The sequence below is a fragment of the Mercenaria mercenaria genome, chromosome 2 (assembly GCF_021730395.1).
Source record: "Mercenaria mercenaria strain notata chromosome 2, MADL_Memer_1, whole genome shotgun sequence".
Classification (NCBI taxonomy): Eukaryota; Metazoa; Mollusca; class Bivalvia; order Venerida; family Veneridae; genus Mercenaria; species Mercenaria mercenaria.
In genome coordinates this window covers 87,837,557-87,860,086 of record NC_069362.1, presented here as the reverse complement: position 1 = coordinate 87,860,086, position 22,530 = coordinate 87,837,557, and the positions used below count along the sequence as shown (strand labels likewise).

Sequence of the window (22,530 nt, the reverse complement as noted above, 5' to 3'; positions counted from 1 at the left end):
TTTTTAAATATACAGATAAATTAATTTAGTTAATTTCAACGGCCATAAATCCCCTCCTCAACTTTCCTTCTGTGATTCCTGTAAAGCAGAAATTATTTGAAATTTGGAAATAACTGAGAAAATGACTGGGCAAAAACGATTTTCTTCAATGTAAATCAAATGCATTTTCCTAATCACATGAAAAGCAAATAAAAATGTACTCTACTGCTTAATTTGTGTTCATTTATCAGCATAAAGTAATGTCAATATTCGCTGCAGTTAAAATATTTTGGACTTTTTATTTAATAAAGAAAAGCAGTAAAACAATCCTGGTTAATTCTTAAGATATTTTATAGTTACATACACTTATTGTCAATTGTTTCAATTTAGACGCTGTTGTCTTTGCCGAGATGGTGACGGATGTCCATACCAAAACGACGTCCCTACATACAACAATATTTACAGAAACAAACAGTTTCACGGAGAAACCTCCGATAGGGATACACTCACCAAGAACTGATGAACCAAAGAGAAATGATGAAACTGAGCCTGCTTCAGGAAGAACTGCAGAGTCAAATGTAATAAATAATGGGCTTGGAGAATTAAATCAACATCTTGCAATCTCGAATCCCAAAGATGATAACCTATTAGGATTTCTTCCGAAAAATAACGGACACTTTACAACATCTACAGATTCAAATATGTTTGGGCTTGGAGATCGATTTAAAACTAACGAAGGACGTTTTCCGATAAATAACGAACAATTTACAAAATCAACGTCGTCAACAAAAGAGAAACTACCACATCTCAGCACAGATAAAACTTCGTTTGTCGGTTCAGCACTTGATCATATGACGAATAAAGTCAAGCAGTCCAGTCGACGTGCTAAGCAAATGTTTAATGCGGCTTTTGACTCATTGAAAAGACTAACACCGAAAGCTAAGTCATTATACGACAAATTTCAAAAAGGTACCATTTCATTACATTTTAAGTTCAAAACATCTTATAAAACAGGTACACCAGAATGTGCCACTAATGATATCATCATAATAAATAATGGCCTCTATAAAATATTTAAAGCTGTAGTGTTGACTGATATCTATACTGTCTTTTAGTATTGATCTTGTTTTGGTTCACATGTTATTGTTTTTGTTGTTGTTTGTATTTTTTCTTTATTGTTTGGAGTGGTTGCGTAAACAATAATTCATCAAATGTTTGTGAAAACGAAACTATGACACAAAAGTTTTTGAAGAAGTATATTTTATATTTTGATGTTCTTTATGATGCATGCATACTGTATATACGGTACAGAGTAAAAACTCAGAAAACCGGATTCTGACCGGACCAAGTCAAAATCCCGGTTTTCAGAGGACTTCAGGTTCGAAAGGGTTTTACAGAGGGTTACTGGAGATGTTATATCCATTCTAATTAGTCTTTAGTCTTTAAGTCCTTTCTAAAGATCTGAATGGCATGCGCCCGTTACATATACAGATTAAAATTCAAAATAAAAGAAATAGAATATTAAACACTGTATTTTTAAACTTTTAATTCAAACTTTAAAATGAAATGCAGATTTGCTTTTAAAGCGCCGCGTTCGCAATTTAAGGCGAAACGTTTTCTTTTTTTCTCTAAAAGATCGACTTAGTGATGTATGAATTTAAAATGATAGAGAAAATCAGCATTCTGCTTGCATTTTTCTATCATGTATATTAAACACATATTTTCACTTATCATATATTCATTCTATGCCAGACTTGGTGGAACTTTCATACCGAGTGTGGAAATCAATAAAATTTTTACGCCTGCTTATTAACATGTGCGGTGGTTACGCTAATATGTAAATAAAAATATGTTATCCTTTCAAATAATGTGACAATATACTATACTGACGAGATAAAGAAACGCCTCATTGAAATTTGGCGTTATTTTTTTCCTAACGCTTTTAATTATTGTGAAATGTAGTAAATCTACATGTACTCTGACCGACAAACACAGTGAACAAAAACTCGCGCGATTTCATTCAGCCATTTGTTCACTTCATGTACCTGGTCATGATTTCCTCGTGCAGTCCGTGCATGTAAACCATGTGGTTTGATTGAACGATTTTTGCACATGTACATGTGTAATACGACACACAACAATATTTTCGGCTATTCTCTGAAAAAAAACATTAGTTTTCGTAATGCCGAGGCTGAATTCTGAAGAGAGGGCTCAGGTTTTGGCTATGCTTGAATGTGGGCGAACGCATCACAAGTTGCTAGACGTTTTAACGTCTCTCGTTCGACAATTGTGCGTCTTATTCGACGTGTTAGAGACACGGGAACGTCTATCGATAGACCGCGTTCAGGTAGACCGCGTGTAACGTCAATACGACAGGATAATTATATACGTCAACGTCATTTACGTGACAGATTTGTGACGGCGCAATCTACGTCACGTATAGTTGTAGGTAACCGTGGACGTCCAATTAGTCGACATACAGTGAGAAATCGACTCAGAGAACGCGGAATTACCTGTCGTAGGCCCTACCGCGGTCTAATTCTAACGTTACGCCACCGTCACCAACGTCTTATTTGGGCCCGCAACCATCGCGGCCAGCGTTGGCAGAACGTAGTGTTCAGTGACGAGTCGCGTTTCAACTCGTGGAACGCCGACGGACGTATCCGTGTCTATAGACGACGCCATGAACGCTACGCAAACAATTGCGTTTTGGAGCACAATCGTTACGGTGGAGGTGGAGTAATGGTGTGGGCAGCAATCAACCATAGGTTTAAGTCCCAACTCGTCGTTTGCCAAGGTAATCTCACAGCCAGGCGTTACATCGACCAGATATTACGTCATGTAGTTGTCCCTTTATTCCGTCAACGTCAAGGATTAGTCTATCAGCACGACAACGCGCGACCTCACGTTGCACGCGTCACCAGGGACTTTCTACAGGCTAGAAACATTAATGTTTTACCTTGGCCGACGTGTTCACCGGACTGCAATCCGATTGAACACGCGTGGGATTATCTCGGACGGCGGTTACGCCAACGTCAACCCCAGCCAGCAAACGTCCGGGAACTGGTAGCAGCGCTGCAGTGGACCAGAATCCCACGGTATCTGTTACGCAACTGGTGCGGCTCTATGAGGCGTCGCCTTGCTGCTGTGGTTGCTAGCAGAGGTGGCCACACGCGCTACTGATTTTTCTAATGCAATTTCTCCGACCGGGCTATTAAAATTCAAGATTTAAGCTTAATGCGACAATGAAATGATTTCTTATTGACCATAAATTCTTGTAAAGCATCTAATTTGCGAATGGAATTGTTCTTTTCTAATTTTGAATCACGGTTAACGAAAAATTGTATACCGAGTTTGAATGAGGCGTTTCTTTATCTCGTCAGTGTATAATAAATAGAAGTTTTATTACGGTATCTTCATCCAGTATTCGCAAGAGGGGACGAACAGTGTCTGAATACGAAACCAAGGGGCGTGAGCTATAGTACACTAGGGATGGTTGGATGATGAGAATAAAAGAACCGGTTGATGTCGATAAATGTCTCGGATTGCCACTTTTCTTTAAACGGTTGTGTTTCTGTCAGTTCGGCAGCACATGTAAGATAAAAAAAAGACGTTCAACTAGAGCTAGACCTCACAAATATGTCTAAATTTTTGGCCCGATCCTAAATGTTTTTATGACCTTAGAGAATATTTTTTCAACATTTTAACAAAAAGTTGCAAAACTGCACTTTTTATGCTTTAAACATTGTCAGTGATGTTAGAAATCAACTTACTGATGCTCTAAAGGCATAACCCTCTTATTTGTATTCATTTTTTGACACAAAAGTAATTTCCGAAAAGTCTCACTTAATAAAAAAAAACTAAAAAAAAAAATCCGACCTACCTACCCCATCTTTTTAAAAGCCCGAAGGGACGTATTATGTTATGACGCTGGTGTTAATCTGTCCGTCCGTCTGTCATTAGCAATTTCGTGTCCGCTCTGTAACTCTTGAACCCCTTGAAGGATTTCAAGGAAACTTGACACAAATGTTCACCACACCGAGACGATGTGCAGATCGCATGTTTTGGGTGTCTCACTTCAAGGTCAAGGTCACACTTAGGAGTCAAAGGTCATATCAGTTTGTTTGTGTCCACTCTGTAACTCTTGAACCCCTTGAAGGATTTCAAAGAAACTTGACACAAATGTTCACCACACCAAGACGACATGTAGAACGCATGTTCCGGACGACTCGCTTCAATGTCAAGGTCACACTTAGGGGTCAAAAGTCATATCAGTTTGTTTTGTGTCCGCTCTATAACTCTTGAACTGCTGGAATGATTTCGAAATGTTCACCACACCAAAACGATGTGCAGAGCACATGTTCCGGATGACTCGCTTCAAGGTCAAGGTCACACTTAAGGGTCAAAGGTCATATATGACTTTGCTTTGTGTATATTGCTCTGCATTGCAGTGCTCTTGTTTTTATTTGGCAGATCTCTTTTTTTTGTACTTACAATATTTTTTTTAATTACTTCCCTTTTATGTTACTATAAATAGCTTATTTTGAAACTTTTTTATTATTGGACGTAGGGAAAAACCGAGACCACTTTTCTGTGATACAACATGAATGGTATCTCTAATTTTAGGTGTATTTTTACATACCTTTACCTGATAAGGATTTTTTTTGTAGACTTTGAATATCTTTTTTGTGGACTGAGATTTGTTTTTTGAAGTTTTCCTTTTGTTGTTCCAGTCCTTTGGGCAACAACAGTCAAGTTCTTAAAATTTTGCTCCCATCCTATGATGTAAGCCTTCGGGCGTATATTGCCCCGCTTTGCGGCGCTCTTGTTTTAGCATGTTACCGGAAACAAAGATTTTTTTTGGCCTTATTAGTATATTCGAATAAAATAGTTCTGTTATAGAACCTGCGCACAAGAATGAAAAGTCTTTAACATCAGCTGTTTTCATTATAGGCCGGATTATACATAAATGAGAAATAACAAGTATCTAGTTACAAACTGACAGTGACATATATAAGGGCAAAACAATGTGTTTAATGTCTAAATATATTGTTAAATTAATGTAGTAGTATGCACAGTACTTGGTGTATTAAGGTGAGTTTAGACCACATTTTGTTCCTACAGTGTAAGATATTTATTGTTCTATGTTTATAAAACTATAATGAAAAGAGAATGACTGAATAAGTTTGCAGAGGAAGTTGTAAAACACATTAATTCAGGGAGGGCCTAAACTGTCCACCTGTCATCTTGTAGAATAGCTGTTTTATACCAGTATTATCAGAATGATTTGCACGAAGTTCATGTAGGAGGAAAAAGTAGGTCACTAGGTCGTGGTGGGTCTTTAAACTAGATCATTCTCTGTGCTAAGGAAAGCCACAAAGTTTGGAATTTCATTCCAGCTGCTACAAAAAGTGCAAAATCGAGACATGAAACAAGTACTTACTCGTTATCCAACCATTTGTCGTGTTACCTTGTACAACTACTGTGGTATTCAGAGAATATTTTCTATATAATATCAAATATTCCTTTGTGGTTGTTCACGTGTCACTTATGCCTTTTAGTTGTATATAAAGTACGCCAACAATTCCAGAATGCGTTGTTGTTTACATGCTTTGATGCCCATTCTTTCAATGTTAGAAACATACTGATCAAAAGACCGTCAGTTAGTATTTTGATAGGTTGTTTGACTGAACTCACTGTTGACGAGATTACACTCATCATAGTTGTTAATGCTGCCGTAAGTGTTCTTTGTTATGCAGTCTTCATTTTTTGTGGGAAAAAAAACTGTCAGCTTGCACAATGCCATGTTTTTTTGGTCCATCAAATGATTTGTTGAATGTCAGATGATTGTTTTGGTCAGTAAACTGTACTGAAAAAAAATGACTCATTCTGATAGGTTAAAGCTACCCGCCCAGAGTTTGGGTGAAATTTTTCAACATGTTCATTTCCATCAAGTTTGGCATAGAATGTATATTTGACATGATAAAGTGGGTGAAAATAAAAGTTTGATATTGGTAAAAATGCTAGAAGAATGTTGTTTCATGCATTATTCCAAAAGCGTTGCAACGGTTTACTACCTTCTGCACAATATTTTTGATTATGTATGAGAATATCTTGCAAAACTCTTATGTCAATAAAGTACCACTAAATACTTTCAGAGTACTCACTTCTTATGGCTTTTTGAGAGTAATTATTTTCGCCTTAGATATGTGGGTTAGTCCCTTTAGATATGGTATAAATATTTTAGAAAAAAAAGCCAACAAAATAAATAAATAAATAAATTTACGAAGCTTCAGATGAGTCGCCCCTGAAGTTAACAGAATTAACAGAAAACGACGCTACACGTCTTCTCTCCCAGCTTGCAGATTTATCATTAGAGATGCAGGAAAAACTGACCAGATTGCAAGATCTATCGAGTTTAACAACCGAAGAGTTAAAGGCTTTACCAACAGACATCATTCCAGCACTGGCGGTAAGATTATAGATATACTACGTCATTTCTTGAACCAACCAGGAATTCGCATTGTTCGCCCATGACAAAATACACAAGTACAACCAAGACCAAGCAGAACCGCCAAAGTACACGGTTAAAAACCGACACACTCCCAGCCAGCATTCTATATCGGCCCGATATCAAACCGACGTCGTTGTCTATAACGGCCCGATATCGGCTTCAATTTCGGCTGTAAATAGGTTATGTCGGCCCGACGTCGAGAGACGGTATCGGGCCGACATCATAATGACATTGGTCCGATATTGGCAAACGATAGTTGGCCAGTTGGCCAACATCAAAATGATATCGGCCCGATATTGGCAGATCATATCTTGGTCGCGAAATAGTGTGACACGCAGTGCTTTATCAAAGTTTTCTTAAAATATACACTTTATAAATTCTCAGAGTAATTTCTTCAGAACTGATGTGTATCGCATCATGTGTATGATGCTTATTTGATTTTATTGATATAATATTTTTCACAACTATATACTGCATGTTTAATACAGTTACGTAAGCTTTCTGTATATTCTTAACAGTATTAAAATTGTTCAGTTAGAATTTTAAACATATTTATATTTCAATTTTTTGTAAATATAAATATTTCTATGGCGGCATTTTACATAAAAATAAAAATACAAATTTTGTTTGGAACCTAGTTTGATTAATTCTGGCATACATCATATTTGCTTCATAAATTAGCACATGTAAACAATTAGATTACTTTTTCACGTTTATCAATAATATTTTGAAAGAATCCAATATCGGCCCGATGTCAATCCGACGTACGAAATAGTTACACTGATTGATGTCGATCTACCGATTTCAATATTTTGCGGCACTACAACGGCCTAACGGCGGTCCTACATCGGCACATTTTTGCCGACATTCCGACATTATACCTATATCGGGCCGATATAGTCATGCTGGCTTGGCTCGGTTTTTGAGTATTCAGACCCTACAGGTTAGCTGTACCACTGACAAAGATACTGATTTCCCGGCATTGTTCAGTTATTTCTCAGTTGTACAATAATTTAGATACATGTGTAATAAACGAACACGCACATGCCACAGCAAGTCCACTAACCCAATAAGATTAGTTTCAAAGCTGCTTTATATACGAGCCCGAATTGTACTACACATTCGTACTGGTTCAACATTTGCATATATATACTCAAATCTCTGTTTTCATGTCTCACAAATCAGTAGTGACATTTTAGTCTTTTTAACTGATTGGGACCAGAGAAGCTATATTTTCTTTCTCTGAAAGTTAACTGGATCTCGAGGATACATTGAATATATATATATAGATAATTTGCATTAAGGGATATAATTATATTCAAAACAGTTGACTTTCCCATACGTGAGATCCGCTAGGATACAAGTTCGCATTATAAATAATTATATAGTAGAGAGAATTTATACGAACTAAATCACCACCACAATATACCAGACCAATTACGGCAAAGCGCCTAGCAGTACAAACGAACACGCACATGCCACAGCAAGTCCACTAACCCAATAAGATTAGTTTCGATGCTGCTTATGATATATATATGATATCGAAAATAATGTCAACATATTATTTTTTCATATTTAACAGGGTAGAGTAATGGATTATGTGACAAATTTAACAGCTATTCAGCTAGAAGTCCTTTGTGACAAACTGATGGAACAAATTTCTCATCCGAGAAACCTACGTAGAGCTCTGGATGCTGGAATCAACTGCTATGATATGCTCGACAAAATCAACTTCAAGGTATAATACGAAGCACTACTTATAATTTAAGCGATTATAAAGCGACCGGGTGTAATGTAAATTTTTATAATCTTATATCAGTGAAGAATTCGTACTTTAAACGTTCCAGTATTAACACTTTTTGGAAGGTGATTTATCAGGAATAGACTGTCTCATAACTATTTCGTATCTATCCGCTGTACAATGCGGAAATATTTACCACATCTAACGTCATTATCATTACAGACCGGCTCTATCGCTACCTTTGAGGCAGCCGTGGACTTTTGATCACAAATTAAATTATTTACAAGTACTCATGCCCAGTAAAAATAGTTCAACATACCATGTACACCAACGGCGCAGTAATTTACTACGAATAACTATCGGCTGCATGCCTTTACTTAACATTGTTTTACTTTGCATAACGGTATATATCACCGAATCGCAGTATCATATTGATGATATGGTAAGCCGATTCAAATCCCGTAAGTAGACCTACTGGGTTTTTACTATCAAAGCGCTGTTAGCGCTTGTGTTATTTTTGGAATGGATTCTTTTCTACACATACTAACATAAATCACCTTCCAACAGTACTGTACTATCAGTACTTTGATTTTCGTATTTTTATGCGTTCATATGAAACAGGTGTTTGTAGGAACATTTGAATAGAGGAAATGTTTCAAATTGGCCAAGACGGCTGCCAGTATTCTCTAAATTAATATAAAGAACAAATAAGAACAAACGATACTAATAAAATTTAAGGTTTAATTTTGCAATAGCGTGCTCTTTGCTTGCCATTCATTTTACCAAATATATTACTATAGCCAAACCCAAAACATATAAACTGGTTAGAATATATATGTTATAACTTGGGTAAAGACAAGGGATTCATTTTGTATAACAAACATATTTACTTGTACACAAATACACAGGTATTTGCGGACCTGATTTCATTTTGCGTGTGTGTGTTTTATCTTTAAAGTGAATTCATATAGCATGCTTAATTGTAGCAGAAGACAGTTGACTATGAAACAAACTGTTTGAATCCACAGAACGCAGACATACATAATATAATGATTGAAGGCCTATTCCAAGAAAACTGGAGATTAATTAGAATTTCCACCTTTTTAAGAGTTTTTTTTTCCATTTTTTGAACACGTTATGTAAAGAATATTTTATGAATAAAATTAATACGTAAAATAGTTTAAACAATCGCAGATTTTTCGCAGAGTGGACCCTTTCCTTCCACACCAACCCCGCTATACCCAAGATTTTATTGATAACACTCAGTTTGTACACTGATTCAAATACATGAGCAATATTATAAATATACAAATATATAAATAATCCATTCTAACATAGTCATCGATGATACATGGCATACACCCATCCCCCGCCCCACCCCACCCCCACAACGTCTCCAGCAAGACTGCTATACGGAGATGGTCTTAGTAGAATGCTACTGTTGCTTTAAACAGAATAACCATTGACCCAAAGCTGCATAACCGATTTTTGAGACCAATCTCAATGTGCAATCTTGTCATTGGTTCGCTAAGAGTCAACCAATTGGAATCATGGGACTGGTCTCCAAACCTCGGCTTTATAATTTTGAACTCATCAACGCTTTTACAACAGGAATATCTCCCTAAATCGACAGTGATGATGAAACATATTCGGAAAAGAATGCCCCCATCTACATGGACAAGTCAGAAGTTGGCTGAGGTAGTCCGCTTTCTCGGAAGTGCACTGTCAGAGGACGATATTGAAGAAATTCCGGTAGCAACCATCAGAAACAGGTAAACTAATTTACAAAAAAAAAAAAAAAAAAAATAGCCGCTTTTTAAAAATATAATTTTTCCTATTTCTGACAACACTGTTATGGAGACTGGTTTGGTTAGGTGTTAAAACATTACTGGTTCACATGCATACTTTTAGATACAGTCAAACAAGCCTGTAACGGTTGTCTTTCAGAGCATGTTAATTTACTTCAAGTGAAGATGGTGACCGTTCAACGCATGTGATATTGTGCGGTGTTCATAAGGAGGTCATATTTTAGTAACTATACTGTACAGTCTTCCCTGTACCCATTTCCTTAGACTTTATAATTTTGTCCATGAAAACGCTCCCTTGATTTTTTCTCTTTTGCAATTTAGATACACTTCAATTATGATCTATATTGCAACAACAGAATATTCAGTAACACTTTTATTTCAAACCATTTTATGACTTCTTGTCCAATAAAACCTTATAGCAAATCCAGCATATCTTGAACATATATTCTGACATATTTCCCTTTATTATTTCTAAAGTTTAGGGCATATAGTTATTTTCTGTGGTAAAACTGTCCACTAAAACGATTACCGATTGATTCCTGTTGTTGTTCCGTTACAGTCTGAGCGATATTTCCCGTGCACATATTCCCACGAAATCCGTCAGGTATAACCTAGTGAAGAAGTTGATGGGAGAATACAGTTCGCCGACGATGTGGCCCGAGGATTTCCTTGCGAGCATGGGTCGTCTGCTAGAAGACATAAGCGTGCAGCAACTTGTGTTGTTGCGGCATGGCGCGGTAAGAGCAACTTGTGTTGTTGTGGCATGGCGCGGTAAGAGCAACTTGTGTTGTTGCGGCATGGCGCGGTAAGAGCACCTTGTGTTGTTGCGGCATGGCGCGGTAAGAGCAGCTTGTGTTGTTGCGGCATGGCGCGGTAAGAACAACTTGTGTTGTTGCGCATGGCGTGGTAAGAGAGTGCGTCATAAAATAAAGTACGATGTTAGTTATGCATGCCACTAGCTGCCAGTGCGATACATTTAAATATTTCATATCAAACATGAAACAGAAAATATGTCGAACTTCCGGTTTCAGTTGTGGTAAAAGACCCATGGTGCCAACCGGGGATTTACTTTAGGTACGGGTGAGCACCCAGATAGAACCACCGATCTTTTGCAAGACATTTGAATGACTTCTACAGAATATTATAGAAATTAACGCTTGTTATCCCCCGCCGATGAAATCGGGAGGGCGTATTGAAATGGCGTTGTCCGTCCGTCAGTCCGTGCGTGCGTCCGTCCGTCCGCAGCCATTTCTCAGTAACTACCAGGTAGAATTTCATGAAACTTGAAATAAACATGAACCAACATACTGCGATGATGCCTGTCAAGTTTTTTTTTTGATTGGTCAATTTCCCTTAGAGTTATTGCCCTTTATTTTCTGAAAAATTCCCAAAAATGTCCGTCCGCAGCCATTTCTCAGTAACTAGCAGGCAGAATTTCATGAAATATGAAATAAAGATGAACCAACATACTGCGATGATGCCCGTCAAGTTTTTTTGGATTGGTCAATTTCCCTTAGAGTTATTGCTCTTGATTTAATGAAAAGTGCCCAAAAAAAATCATTCCTTTTCATTATTTTCAAACCTTCCTTGAATATTTTATCAACATGCAAAGTTGTACCGTTCCCACACCTCACTTTCCACTCAGTCATGCCCACCACCCTGATCATGCATCCCCCTCCCCCCATTTTTTTTTTCATTTTTAATTTTCCATCAGTATTTATAACCATCATGTGAAGTTTTGTACTCTCACCCGGTCACCCCCGCTGCCCCCCCCCCCCCCCCCCCCAAAAAAAAAGGATTCATTTTCTGTTAAAATGATTTTGACTAATGAAATTATTTGCTTCTTAATAACATCCTTAACTTTTTGCCGGGGATATTTTTTTGCCATTCCTCACCACAAACCCTTTCGGCGGGGGATACCAATTCATTGAATTTGCTTGTTGAACCTCAGATCAAACAAAGAGCTATAAAAGTATTTTATACTTCTTTGGATCAAAGCATTTATGTCCATTTTCCACTTGGCCACGGAGGTCATTTACACTTTAACTGAAACAAAACTCAGTGATGGCCTGATACTGATAACTCGGCGTGAAGTACAGAAAAAAAACAACAGATAAATATTACTAGTAAATTGATTGTAGCTAGCTGAGAAAATTAATAAGATATAAATGAAGAATAATTATTTAGAATATAAGTAAAAAAGAAATCGCATAATTATCATGTCAGACAGTAAACTGACACAAATTGATGTAAAACCGCTAACAAGATATTTATAATGGCAAAAGAATACTGAAAATGTACCGTACTTCTGACCATCTCAACAGTGTAATTATGTTCTTTTTGTATTAATATAAGTTACATAGCAGTAAATCTAACTTTTTTTGTCAGATTTATACTAATGATATTTGCCGAGTTGCAATTATAAGTGTTAGTACCTCAAAGTTGGAAAATTAACCTGAAGTTTCTGTATAAGAACCTATCATCTACGGTTCATTAATATAAATGACCGTCAGAACGAATCCATACATCATAGACGTAAGCAATTATGTACACTTTTTTTACCTGTCCTTTTCCTTAGAGTTCAAAATTAGATTGCACATGTGTTTTTTTGCCAATGTTTAATTCATATCGCAGAGCTAGAAGTTCTTAATATGTCAAAATATATTAACAATTATTTTGATTTTAATTTAAAAAAGTGTCTTTGTTAATGCCACCAGAGCAATAAACTTAGAAATTTCAATACCTTATTAATATATAAGAAATTAGATTCACTATCAAATGTTAAATTTAATCCCGTGTGTGTTGCCTTAATGTTGTAGGTTGCCAATGTAGCACAAACACTGACAGACGCGGGAATACAGAAGGATGTAACACGGATCGCATTAGTAAAGAACATGGAACGTGCATTAAGAGCAGCCCCACGTGGAGAAACGATAGCCAAGTGTGATCATTGTTTTAAATGCTAAAATAATTTGCATACCGAACTCGCGTTTTCAATAATTTTCCGACGTCGGTAAAACCCATCCATCCCTCCTAGTCCTGCCTAGGACGTTTGTTATGATTGGTTATACACTTGTAACCTGTGCAAACACATGGACAGGGTCTATATGGTCAAATATTATTAAACATAGTTCCCTTTATACCTTATATAGATCTAGTATAGTTCCGATGGATTTGTACTTTATCGGCACGCACTTTTTGCTATGATATGCTTGTAATAATTTTCAAAACATAATTAGCAATAATAATCTAGTAAATAAACAAAACAAAAATGGTGAGGTGTGTGGGGCAGTATCTCTGTAAGAATAAACACTGAACATGGATTAAAACTGCGGGCCGGTAATGGGCAGTAATCCCTGTAGTTCTTGAATTAGAAAAAAAAAGTTTAAAAGAAAAATAAATTGTTACGCTACAAACATAAGGTCTTTGAAGAGTCTTGAAGTTATCTATACTTTCCCATGTTTCGTTTAAATAACCTATTTTAAGTAAATAATGCTTTAAAGAAAGAAAGACATTCATTTTATGCAGACTACTGTATCAAGAAAGATAAGCTATCACTTGTTGAAGGAGCGATTTGGAATATTCGGTTCTCGAGTAACTATTTCGGAGGTAACTCGACAGAGCCTCGTTACAGCATAAACAATATTACCATCGAGCCGAATATTTTCATCTGCACACTCAATCAGGGAAAGATTATTATTCTAAAACGACACAATCTATTTCCCTACTAAGCAAAGAGGACTGTAACTTTGTGTTGTAATGCACTGTTTGAACGTCACAATTTTTACATCTAATGTCAAACATCATGGCGGTGTGCTGAAAAAGAAAAACTGGCAAACATTTGGCGGATATCTCCAAGATGTAGATAATACTCCCTGATAACGTGTTTCAGTTGAAATAATGAATATCAAGCAGCAGGCTCCCTCTAAACGTCGTGATTTCGTATAAAATTTGTCGTGTTTTTGTGTTGTCGTGTTTTCCTGTTGTCGTGTTTTCGTGTTGTTTTCGCCCCGCAAACACGAAAACACGAAATGGCAGGAATCAGCCACCATAGTCACGACTGTGCTCTCGTGATATAATTTCTTCCTATCTGAACTCCAAACACATATGGGAAAATTAGACCCATCGTGAAAATCACCACAAAAGCCGATAATACGTTTGGCCAGGTAAATCGGCTGTCGAGACTGTTCGCTAGTTTTCGGCCTACTCCGTATTTCAGGCCGATGTCTAACCCTTCTTCGCCAATGTACCGTTACATTAATACTTTTGATCATATGGATTTAGGGATATTGTTAAGTCTAATTTACAGTGATTGCAAAGATAGATTAGAAAATAGAAACCTAAATGGCTGTTGGTGGTTTAATCAGAATACCATTTATAACGGTATTCTCAACAAACACATTATTATAAAACCAAACAATGACTTTCCAAAAGTAATTTCTACTTTCTTACAATCAGATGGAAACTCGCTTTTATAATACTTTCTTTGATGTTCATGATTATGAAATAAAGATTTTAAGTAGTTTTTTATGTAATCAAATAACTGCACATTTATTATTATGTCGTGAGCGGTGTCCAACTAGCTTAGAATCTTATGCCAACTCGAAGATCGAAATTCAACTTCATAACTTATCGAGTTTTGATCCTAAGCTACACCTGAAGATCGAAAAACGTCAAATTGCAAAATAGCTTTTAATTTCGGGCCAGCTCAATGATCGAAATTTATAATATTCCAAAAGCCAAATTTCGATCTCGTATGGAATGAACAGCCTGGTCCAAGATTGATATTGAAATGAAAAAGTCAAATATCGAGCAAGCAATTAGTGTCGAGCCATCTCGAAAATCGTACTTCAAATTTTGAAAAGCTGAATTTCAGTATAATACTGAAACTGCGATCTGCTCAAGATTCAAAGATTAAAAATCGTGCAAGATCGGATATATCGAAATTCAAGTTTTTATGCCCCCGGCATCTACTGATGCGGGAGGCATATAGTGATTGTTCATCCGTCCGTTCGTTCGTCCGTCCGTTCGTCCGTCCGTTTATCCGTACGAGGTTAACCAAATGGGACCGTTTCGTCCAGCATCAATACCCCTTACTAGAATGACTTGATACTAATGCTGATGTAACCTGTGACCATTCTGTCACAGGGTGAGAAAAATGTGCAGCCAGACCGGGACTCGAACCCGGGGCCTCAGAGTACCGTTCCGATGCTCTACCGACTGAGCTACCCGGCCGCCTACACATTTTCTCCCCGTTTTAATATTCAAGTGACATATACCGTGACATATTTCCCCACCATTTTGAAATTCGTACTCGAATTTCAGCGGGTACTTTATATATAAGCAATTACAGGCGTCGGAGACTAACCAGTGTAATGCTGTCACGGTCCCATGTTGGGCGCCAAATGTCACAGGGTGAGAAGAATGTGCAGCCAGACCGGGACTAGAACCCGGGGCCTCAGAATACCGTTCCGATGCTCTACCGACTGAGCTACCCGGCCGCCTACACATTTTCTCCCCGTTTTAATATTAAAGTCCTATACCGTGACAATTCCTCATCTTCAGACATCACCTGACCTCAGTTTGACATTGACCTTGAACTTGACCTCGTTTTGGACTTAGGTTGCTTTGTATCGACAAGGATGCCACCGGGGGGGGGGGGGGGGGGGGGGGGGGGCATCAAGCGTTTATTGAACACAGCTCCTTGTTAAAAATCTAAATAGATTATTCTCGGTATTATATTTCAAGCATGCTCGAATTTTCAAAGCAATCGAATTTAAAACTGGTATTGAATATGAAACTATCTTTTAAACATCCAGCTTCCGGGAAAACTCAGTACTGATGTCATATGAGAAGTCATGGTCGTGACCCCTTTCACAGATGCTCGAACCCACGACCCCTGGGTTGAGCGGCCGACACATTATTCACTGGACGACCGCTCCCCTCAAAATATTTGAATTTCGGTCATCCTGCTGGATCTAATTTCAATTCTGCCTCGCAATTCGACGAATTCTTTTTATTTTAATTTCGATTTCCGAGTGCGAAATTCAATGTAAGCGAAATTCAACACCATCCTTTCAAAATTTGAATTTTTATTTTCTGCTTGTAACTTGCCCAAAATATGCCGCTTTAAATTTCAACGTTTCTGTTTAAAATTTTGAACTTCGATCCTCAAGCTGTTTAAAATTGACTATTGGCTGTAAACAAATCATATTATGGAGTGTCCACTAATTTATAAATCCGTACGTGTGTGCTGTTTAGCGGGTGAGATGATATCAGTCTTTACCGTTAAGGAGCTTAAATTCCTTAAGAATTGACGGAAACATACAGGAATGTTCGAGTCTTTCCGATAAGGAAAAAAAACCTATACTCATCTGCAAAATGCTTAAAAAAGACCATTTTCTTCTTCACCTAGAAAACTGAAATTAGTATGAAACAATAGCTAAATGAATATAGATTACTAAGTCGTTTGCAAAGGTCTTTAAGCACACATAAGAATCTATTTATTCTTTGTTAAACAGAAGAAATTTCAGCAAATTATCCATATTTTACTATATTTCTAACTGTAGATAGACAGACATAAAGTATACGCAAAAAAGACCATTTTCTTTAAAATTCATTTTTAAAATAAAATATTCATAAGAAAGACAATGCATTGAATATTATCACATCGTTTGCAAAGCTAAAATACCTATAATACTTTTTCCATGAATTTAAATAAAGTAAAGGGCTCCTTCTTTGCGCTATATAAAATATTTTCACTCGTGTGAAAAATCGATGGGTCTAATTTTCCCATATGATGATTTTACTCTGTAACAAATTAATACTGTTTTAGATATATACTCAGTTCCAAAAGAAAGTGTGCACTTTTTAAGTTTAAATATTTCAAAATATTCCCCTACGTTTTTGTTTCATTTTTTCATACACTAACTCTCAGGTATAACTCAAAATCTAAAATGCACACCAATTTGTTTACGAACTGATTTAAATTTTGGTACCAAACATTATAAGTTTTCATGAAAATAACCGAGAAAAAATAACAGAAAACTAAGTGCACACTTTCTTTTGGAACTGAGTGTATAATTTCTTAAATATTGATCCATTTCTTCATTTCAGGATAATACCGTGGCTGAAGACAAATGTGAACTTTATGAAAAATGTAGATATAACAGATCTCCTTCAAGCTTTGTCAACTGTCAGTGTCACATTCACTGCTGCTGAGGTAAATACCGTAGAAGAACACAAATGCTTTAGATCAGTTATCACTAAGTATCAACTTGAACATAAACCCGAATATAAATTTTGAGCATTTAGACAAAAAATCGTTTAGTATAGATACACATAACTAACTGTCTAACGCAACAACTAATGGTTTTAGAATTCGATATAGATCTACATAATTTCGAAACAATCCAGACGCTATTTAATTAAAAATAATTACAAAAAGTGACATAATGAGATCATGCGATAGCTTGAAAAGAAATTTTTCATGAAACTTTATATATAGATAGATATGGAGAATAGATTTCTATGAAAGTTGTTTTATTTTTAGCCAGTGCTTTAGCAACTGGCGATAGCTCTATATCAACTACCAAATTTCAACCTCGTGTCGTTTGAGCTTTCCTTCTATTTCTATGTGATGGCGTCACACAACTATTCAAGACGTGTAAAAAATAGTCCCATATCTATTTATTATAATCTTGGTATTATGCAAGTGTGTGAGAAACTGAGGACTATTGTTTTAAACAACAAAAAACAAGAAGCAACGGATTCTAGAATAATTACGAACATTATATTTACACTCGAAATATTTGGAATCACTCCGCTCTAGGGTTAGGGTTAAGATTTAGGGTTAGGGTTTCGGGTAGGGTTATGGTTGAAACTGGCCCCGCCCTTAGTTTTACATAGAGTTGTGTAGGGAGAACCTTTATAAATCTTCTTGTCTTGAACCACAATGCACAGAGCTTAGATATTTGGCGTGTAGCATTGTCTAGTGTACCTCTATCAACACTGGTCTATGTACAATGAAATGTTGATTCTTCATGTGCATCGGTTGAACTGTCACTCAAAGCACTGGCCATCAGTCCTTTCAGGACTTTGATTTTATTTTTTCTATTGAAACAGAAGTCCAAAAGAATAAGATAACTGATTCTGCAGTAACTTGAAAAATACAAAAGATTCTTTCAAGAAAGGTTTAAAGGTTGAAGACAATGTGGAGAATATGAGCTCTATTTTAATCTTTTTTTTTTCTGATTGTCTTATTGTTGATTTGAATGTCTTTCGGAGAGTCACAAATGGTGCATTCTGTCATAACTCTAAAAGTACAAGAGATTTTTCATGAAACCCAGGAAATAGTTAGAAAGCAATATGCAAAATATACAGATAATCTTATATTGCCGCAGCTTTATCTGTCGGTTCGTCTGTCTCTGTGTTCATCCATCGGTTCTTTATTAAGTTTCATAGTTTCAAGTTTTTTCCATGAAACCTGACTCATAGATGGTAGGTTATTTGGAGAATATGCAAGTCCTCCTAGAAAAATTTGGTTCCAAAGGCAGCAAATATAAAAAAAAAACCCTGGTAGGGAGATTTTATTGCTTGGCAATATGCTTGTTTATAGTGTAAATGTTCAAATATTGCAAAACATTTCACCACACTTTATACGACCTATAAGTTAACTTTCCAACAACAGAATAAAAAGCATTGTATTAAATTCATGAAATAAAAATTCAATTGATGATATGTACTATTGTTTGATTTAGCTGACAATCATGCATTAAAACTAATAATAAATAATTACAGCCTCTGTGACCGAATATCAGTTTTCCTTTGAAAAACATCATATTTCAAAATATCACATAAAATAATAAAACCTATAAATGTCTTTTCACATTTCATTATTAATAACATTAAAGCCGAAAATCTTTTTTTCTGTTTTTCTACTTGTTTTAGATGCGTTTATGGCAAATACATATACAAATATTTACGACCAAAACATGTAACTATGTTTAAACCTTTTTAGCTCACCTGTCACAAAGTGACAAGGTGAGCTTTTGTGATCGCGTGGCGTCCGTCGTCCGTCGTCCGTTCGTCCGTCCGTCCGTAAACTTTTGCTTGTGACCACTCTAGAGGTCACATTTTTCATGGGATCTTTATGAAAGTTGGTCAGAATGTTTATCTTGATGATATCTAGGTCAAGTTTGAAACTGGGTCAAGTGCGGTGGAAAACTAGGTCAGTAGGTCTAAAAATAGAAAAACCTTGTGACCTCTCTAGAGGTCATATTTTTCAATGGACCTTCATGAAAATTGGTTAGGATGTTCACCTTGATGATATCAAGATCAAGTTTAAAACTGGGTTACGTGCCATTAAAAACTAGGTCAGTAGGTCAAATAATAGAAAAACCTTGTGACCTCTCTAGAGGCCATATTTTTCTTGGAATCTGTATGAAAGTTGGTTTGAATATTTATCTTAATGATATCTAGGTCAAGTTTGAAAATGGGTCAGCTGCGGTCAAAAACTAGGTCAGTAGGTCTAAAAATAGTTAAACCTTGTGGCCTCTCTAGAGGCCGTACTTTTCAACGGACCTTCATGAAAATTGGTCAGAATGTTAACCTTGATGATATCTAGGTCAGATTCGAAACTGGGTTACGTGCCTCAAAATCTAGGTCAGTAGGTCAAATAATAGGAAAACGTTGTGACCTCTCTAGAGGCCAAATTTTTCATGGGATCTGTATGAAAGTTGGTTTGAATGTTCATCGTGACAATATCTAGGTCAAATTCGAAACTGGGTCAACTGCGGTCAAAAACTAGGTCAGTAGGTCTAAAAGTAGAAAAACCTTGTGACCTCTCTAGAGGCCATACTTTTCAATGGATCTTCATGAAAAAATTGGTCAGAATGTTCATCTTGATGAAGTCTAGGTCAAATTTGAAACTGGGTCAATTGCCATTAAAAACTAGGTCAGTAGGCCAAATAATAAAAAAAACCTTGTGACCTCTCTAAAGGTCATATTTTTCGTGGGATCTGTATGAAAGTTGGTCTGAATATTCAACTTGATGATATCTAGATCAAGTTCGAAACTGGGTCAACTACGGTCAAAAACTAGGTCGGTAGGTCTAAAAATAGAAAAACCTTTTGACCACTCTAGAAGCCATATTTTTCAATGGATCTTCATGAAAATTTGTCTGAATGTTCACCTTGATGATATCTAGATAAAATTTGAAACTGGGTCACGTGTGGTCAAAACTAGGTCAGTAGGTATAAAAATAGAAAAACCTTGTGACCTCTCTAGAGGTCATACTCTTCATGAGATCTTCATGAAAATTGGTGAGAATGTTCACCTTGATAATATCTAGGTCAAGTTCAAAACTGGGTCATGTGCCTTCAAAAACTAGGTCATTAGGTCAAATAATAGAAAAACCTTGTGACCTCTCTAGAAGCCATATTTTTCAATGGATCGTCATGAAAATTGTGTTATGTGGAGACAGGTGAGCGATTCAGGACCATCATGGTCCTCTTGTTTCACTTTTTAAAGGATTTACCTGTAAGGAAATTCTAGGTATTGATTCATTTAATTTTAAATTTGAATTTTGTTGCGTACATGAAAAGAGTAATAACGTGTAATAATGATAATTACGTTGATGATGATGAGGAGGAGGAGGAGGAAGAGGCTGGTAGAGGTGGTGGTCGTGGTAATGGTGGTAGTGATGATGATGGTGATGATGATGAAATGCAAGCAATATTATATAGAACTTTAATCATTGTTTCTTACCATGTTATTCTGTTTAAGAGTACACTAGCTCAATGTATTGTACAAACATAGTGTGTTTGATATAACGCTTCGATTTTGTTGAAATCTTTTATTTTGAAAAATATTGTTCCAAATGTTAAGCCGGCTTTCAAAGTTGCACTGTCAGTAATTTTCATGATATTTGGTATTGCCGATTTCTTTCGTTATTTAAAATACACTATGTACAGATGAATGATACCGCGCATTTTCAAATTGTGTCAGATTAAACAGGTCAAAGATGATAACAGTTTACGTATTAACGTGTTGTAACAGAAGCCACGAAAACTAATCTGTCGGCTTTTTTCAGTCAAACATGGTGGCGGAACGTTTAGAAGAGCAACTGACCACTTATGAAGAAGCTATGGATAAGAATGAAACGGAATATCTTGTTGATGCCATCGCGAGATTTGCTGACGGATTTGATATGGCATACTTAGAAACATTGGCCGATGAAGCATTTCCTAAAATTTGTATAAAGATGTCTCCAGTTAGGTCTAGACCTAAGGTATATATTCCTTTCCGCTGCTTACAAAACTTTTCATATAAATCCAGTTAGGTATTTTTATACTTGAGAGAAAGATGCCTTTACTTAGTTCACCGACACTTTTTTTTATAAAATAAAATTATGTCTCTTAAGACTGCTGGCAGCATTATCTTTGAAGCTGGCAACAACATCACTTAAAATAGAGCTAGAGTATGGGTGGAACTGTATAATACTTGAAATACAGATTGTACGTACTTAGTAAAATAACTCGGATGATACAATAAGTTACTTATATATATATGTGTGTGTGATTTGATATATATCAGCAGTTTGGCAACAGTGATAATCTGACTAACAGTGATTTACATGTATTGTTTAATTTCATTTTAACCAGTCAGATCCAAGTTCCTTATTTTATTGCAACTTTCATTTTCAGTCAAGGCTGTTTCTTAGAAAGCTGAAATCAACACAGAATACGGTAGGTGCATTCGATTTTTGTTTTGTAAAACGGAACGTTTCTCAAGTTTAAAGTTTATCTGCCATTAAACAGTATAACAATACGTTTATTTTACAGTAGCACAATACTACGGATAGACAGATTGGATTTATGAAAGAGAAACGTATTTTGCTTAATAGAGTTCTTACTAAAGTTGTGACCAAACATCGGCTAAATGCATTAAAGGACTCCTTCAAAATGTCTTACCTTGTCCCAGAAATTACATAAAAAAAACAGCGTTACCAGATCGCTATTGAGGACTTCTAGAAAGGTAGATTGTTAGTGTACGTTGAGAGAAATAAGAAAAAGCTTTTTCAAAAAGTGAGGAGAAAATATATACCTATTACTTACCTATTACTTATCATATCAGACAATTTATATGTCTAGTTACAAATTAGATGTTAAATGATTGATCATTGAAACGAAATATATTACTACATTTGCATAATGTTATCTCTATATATGCTATCATGATAATCATAGTATCACATACCTTAGTGAAGTAACAATTTTCAACCATTTCAGCTTCATCAAAATGATCGAACATTTCCAATTTAATAAGTTTGGTCCATTTGGCACACTTTATCTTGCACATCTTAGTCAAAAATACCTTGATAGTGGCTATATTGGTTCCTTGTAGAATATTTAGTGATTCCAAAAATAGGAAAGAGTTATTTGACGAAAAAAAAACATAACGAATAATAAAACGAAACCTATTATTTT

At 36.1% G+C, this 22,530-nt stretch overlaps 1 protein-coding gene across 1 annotated transcript in view; it reads left to right on the top strand.

Annotated features, from left to right (window-relative positions):
• The first annotated feature begins 378 nt into the window (after positions 1 to 378).
• The window catches only part of LOC123562887 (uncharacterized), a 45,754-nt gene continuing 23,602 nt past the window's right edge, over positions 379 to 22,530 (top strand). Inside the window, exons 1-9 of the mRNA XM_045355476.2 lie at positions 379 to 948; positions 6,270 to 6,451; positions 8,076 to 8,231; positions 9,846 to 10,006; positions 10,602 to 10,779; positions 12,862 to 12,983; positions 17,159 to 17,264; positions 21,135 to 21,332; positions 21,748 to 21,789. Coding sequence (XP_045211411.2) covers positions 390 to 948; positions 6,270 to 6,451; positions 8,076 to 8,231; positions 9,846 to 10,006; positions 10,602 to 10,779; positions 12,862 to 12,983; positions 17,159 to 17,264; positions 21,135 to 21,332; positions 21,748 to 21,789 — 1,704 coding nt within the window. The 5' untranslated portion in view covers positions 379 to 389. The remainder of the gene's footprint in view (positions 949 to 6,269; positions 6,452 to 8,075; positions 8,232 to 9,845; positions 10,007 to 10,601; positions 10,780 to 12,861; positions 12,984 to 17,158; positions 17,265 to 21,134; positions 21,333 to 21,747; positions 21,790 to 22,530) is intronic.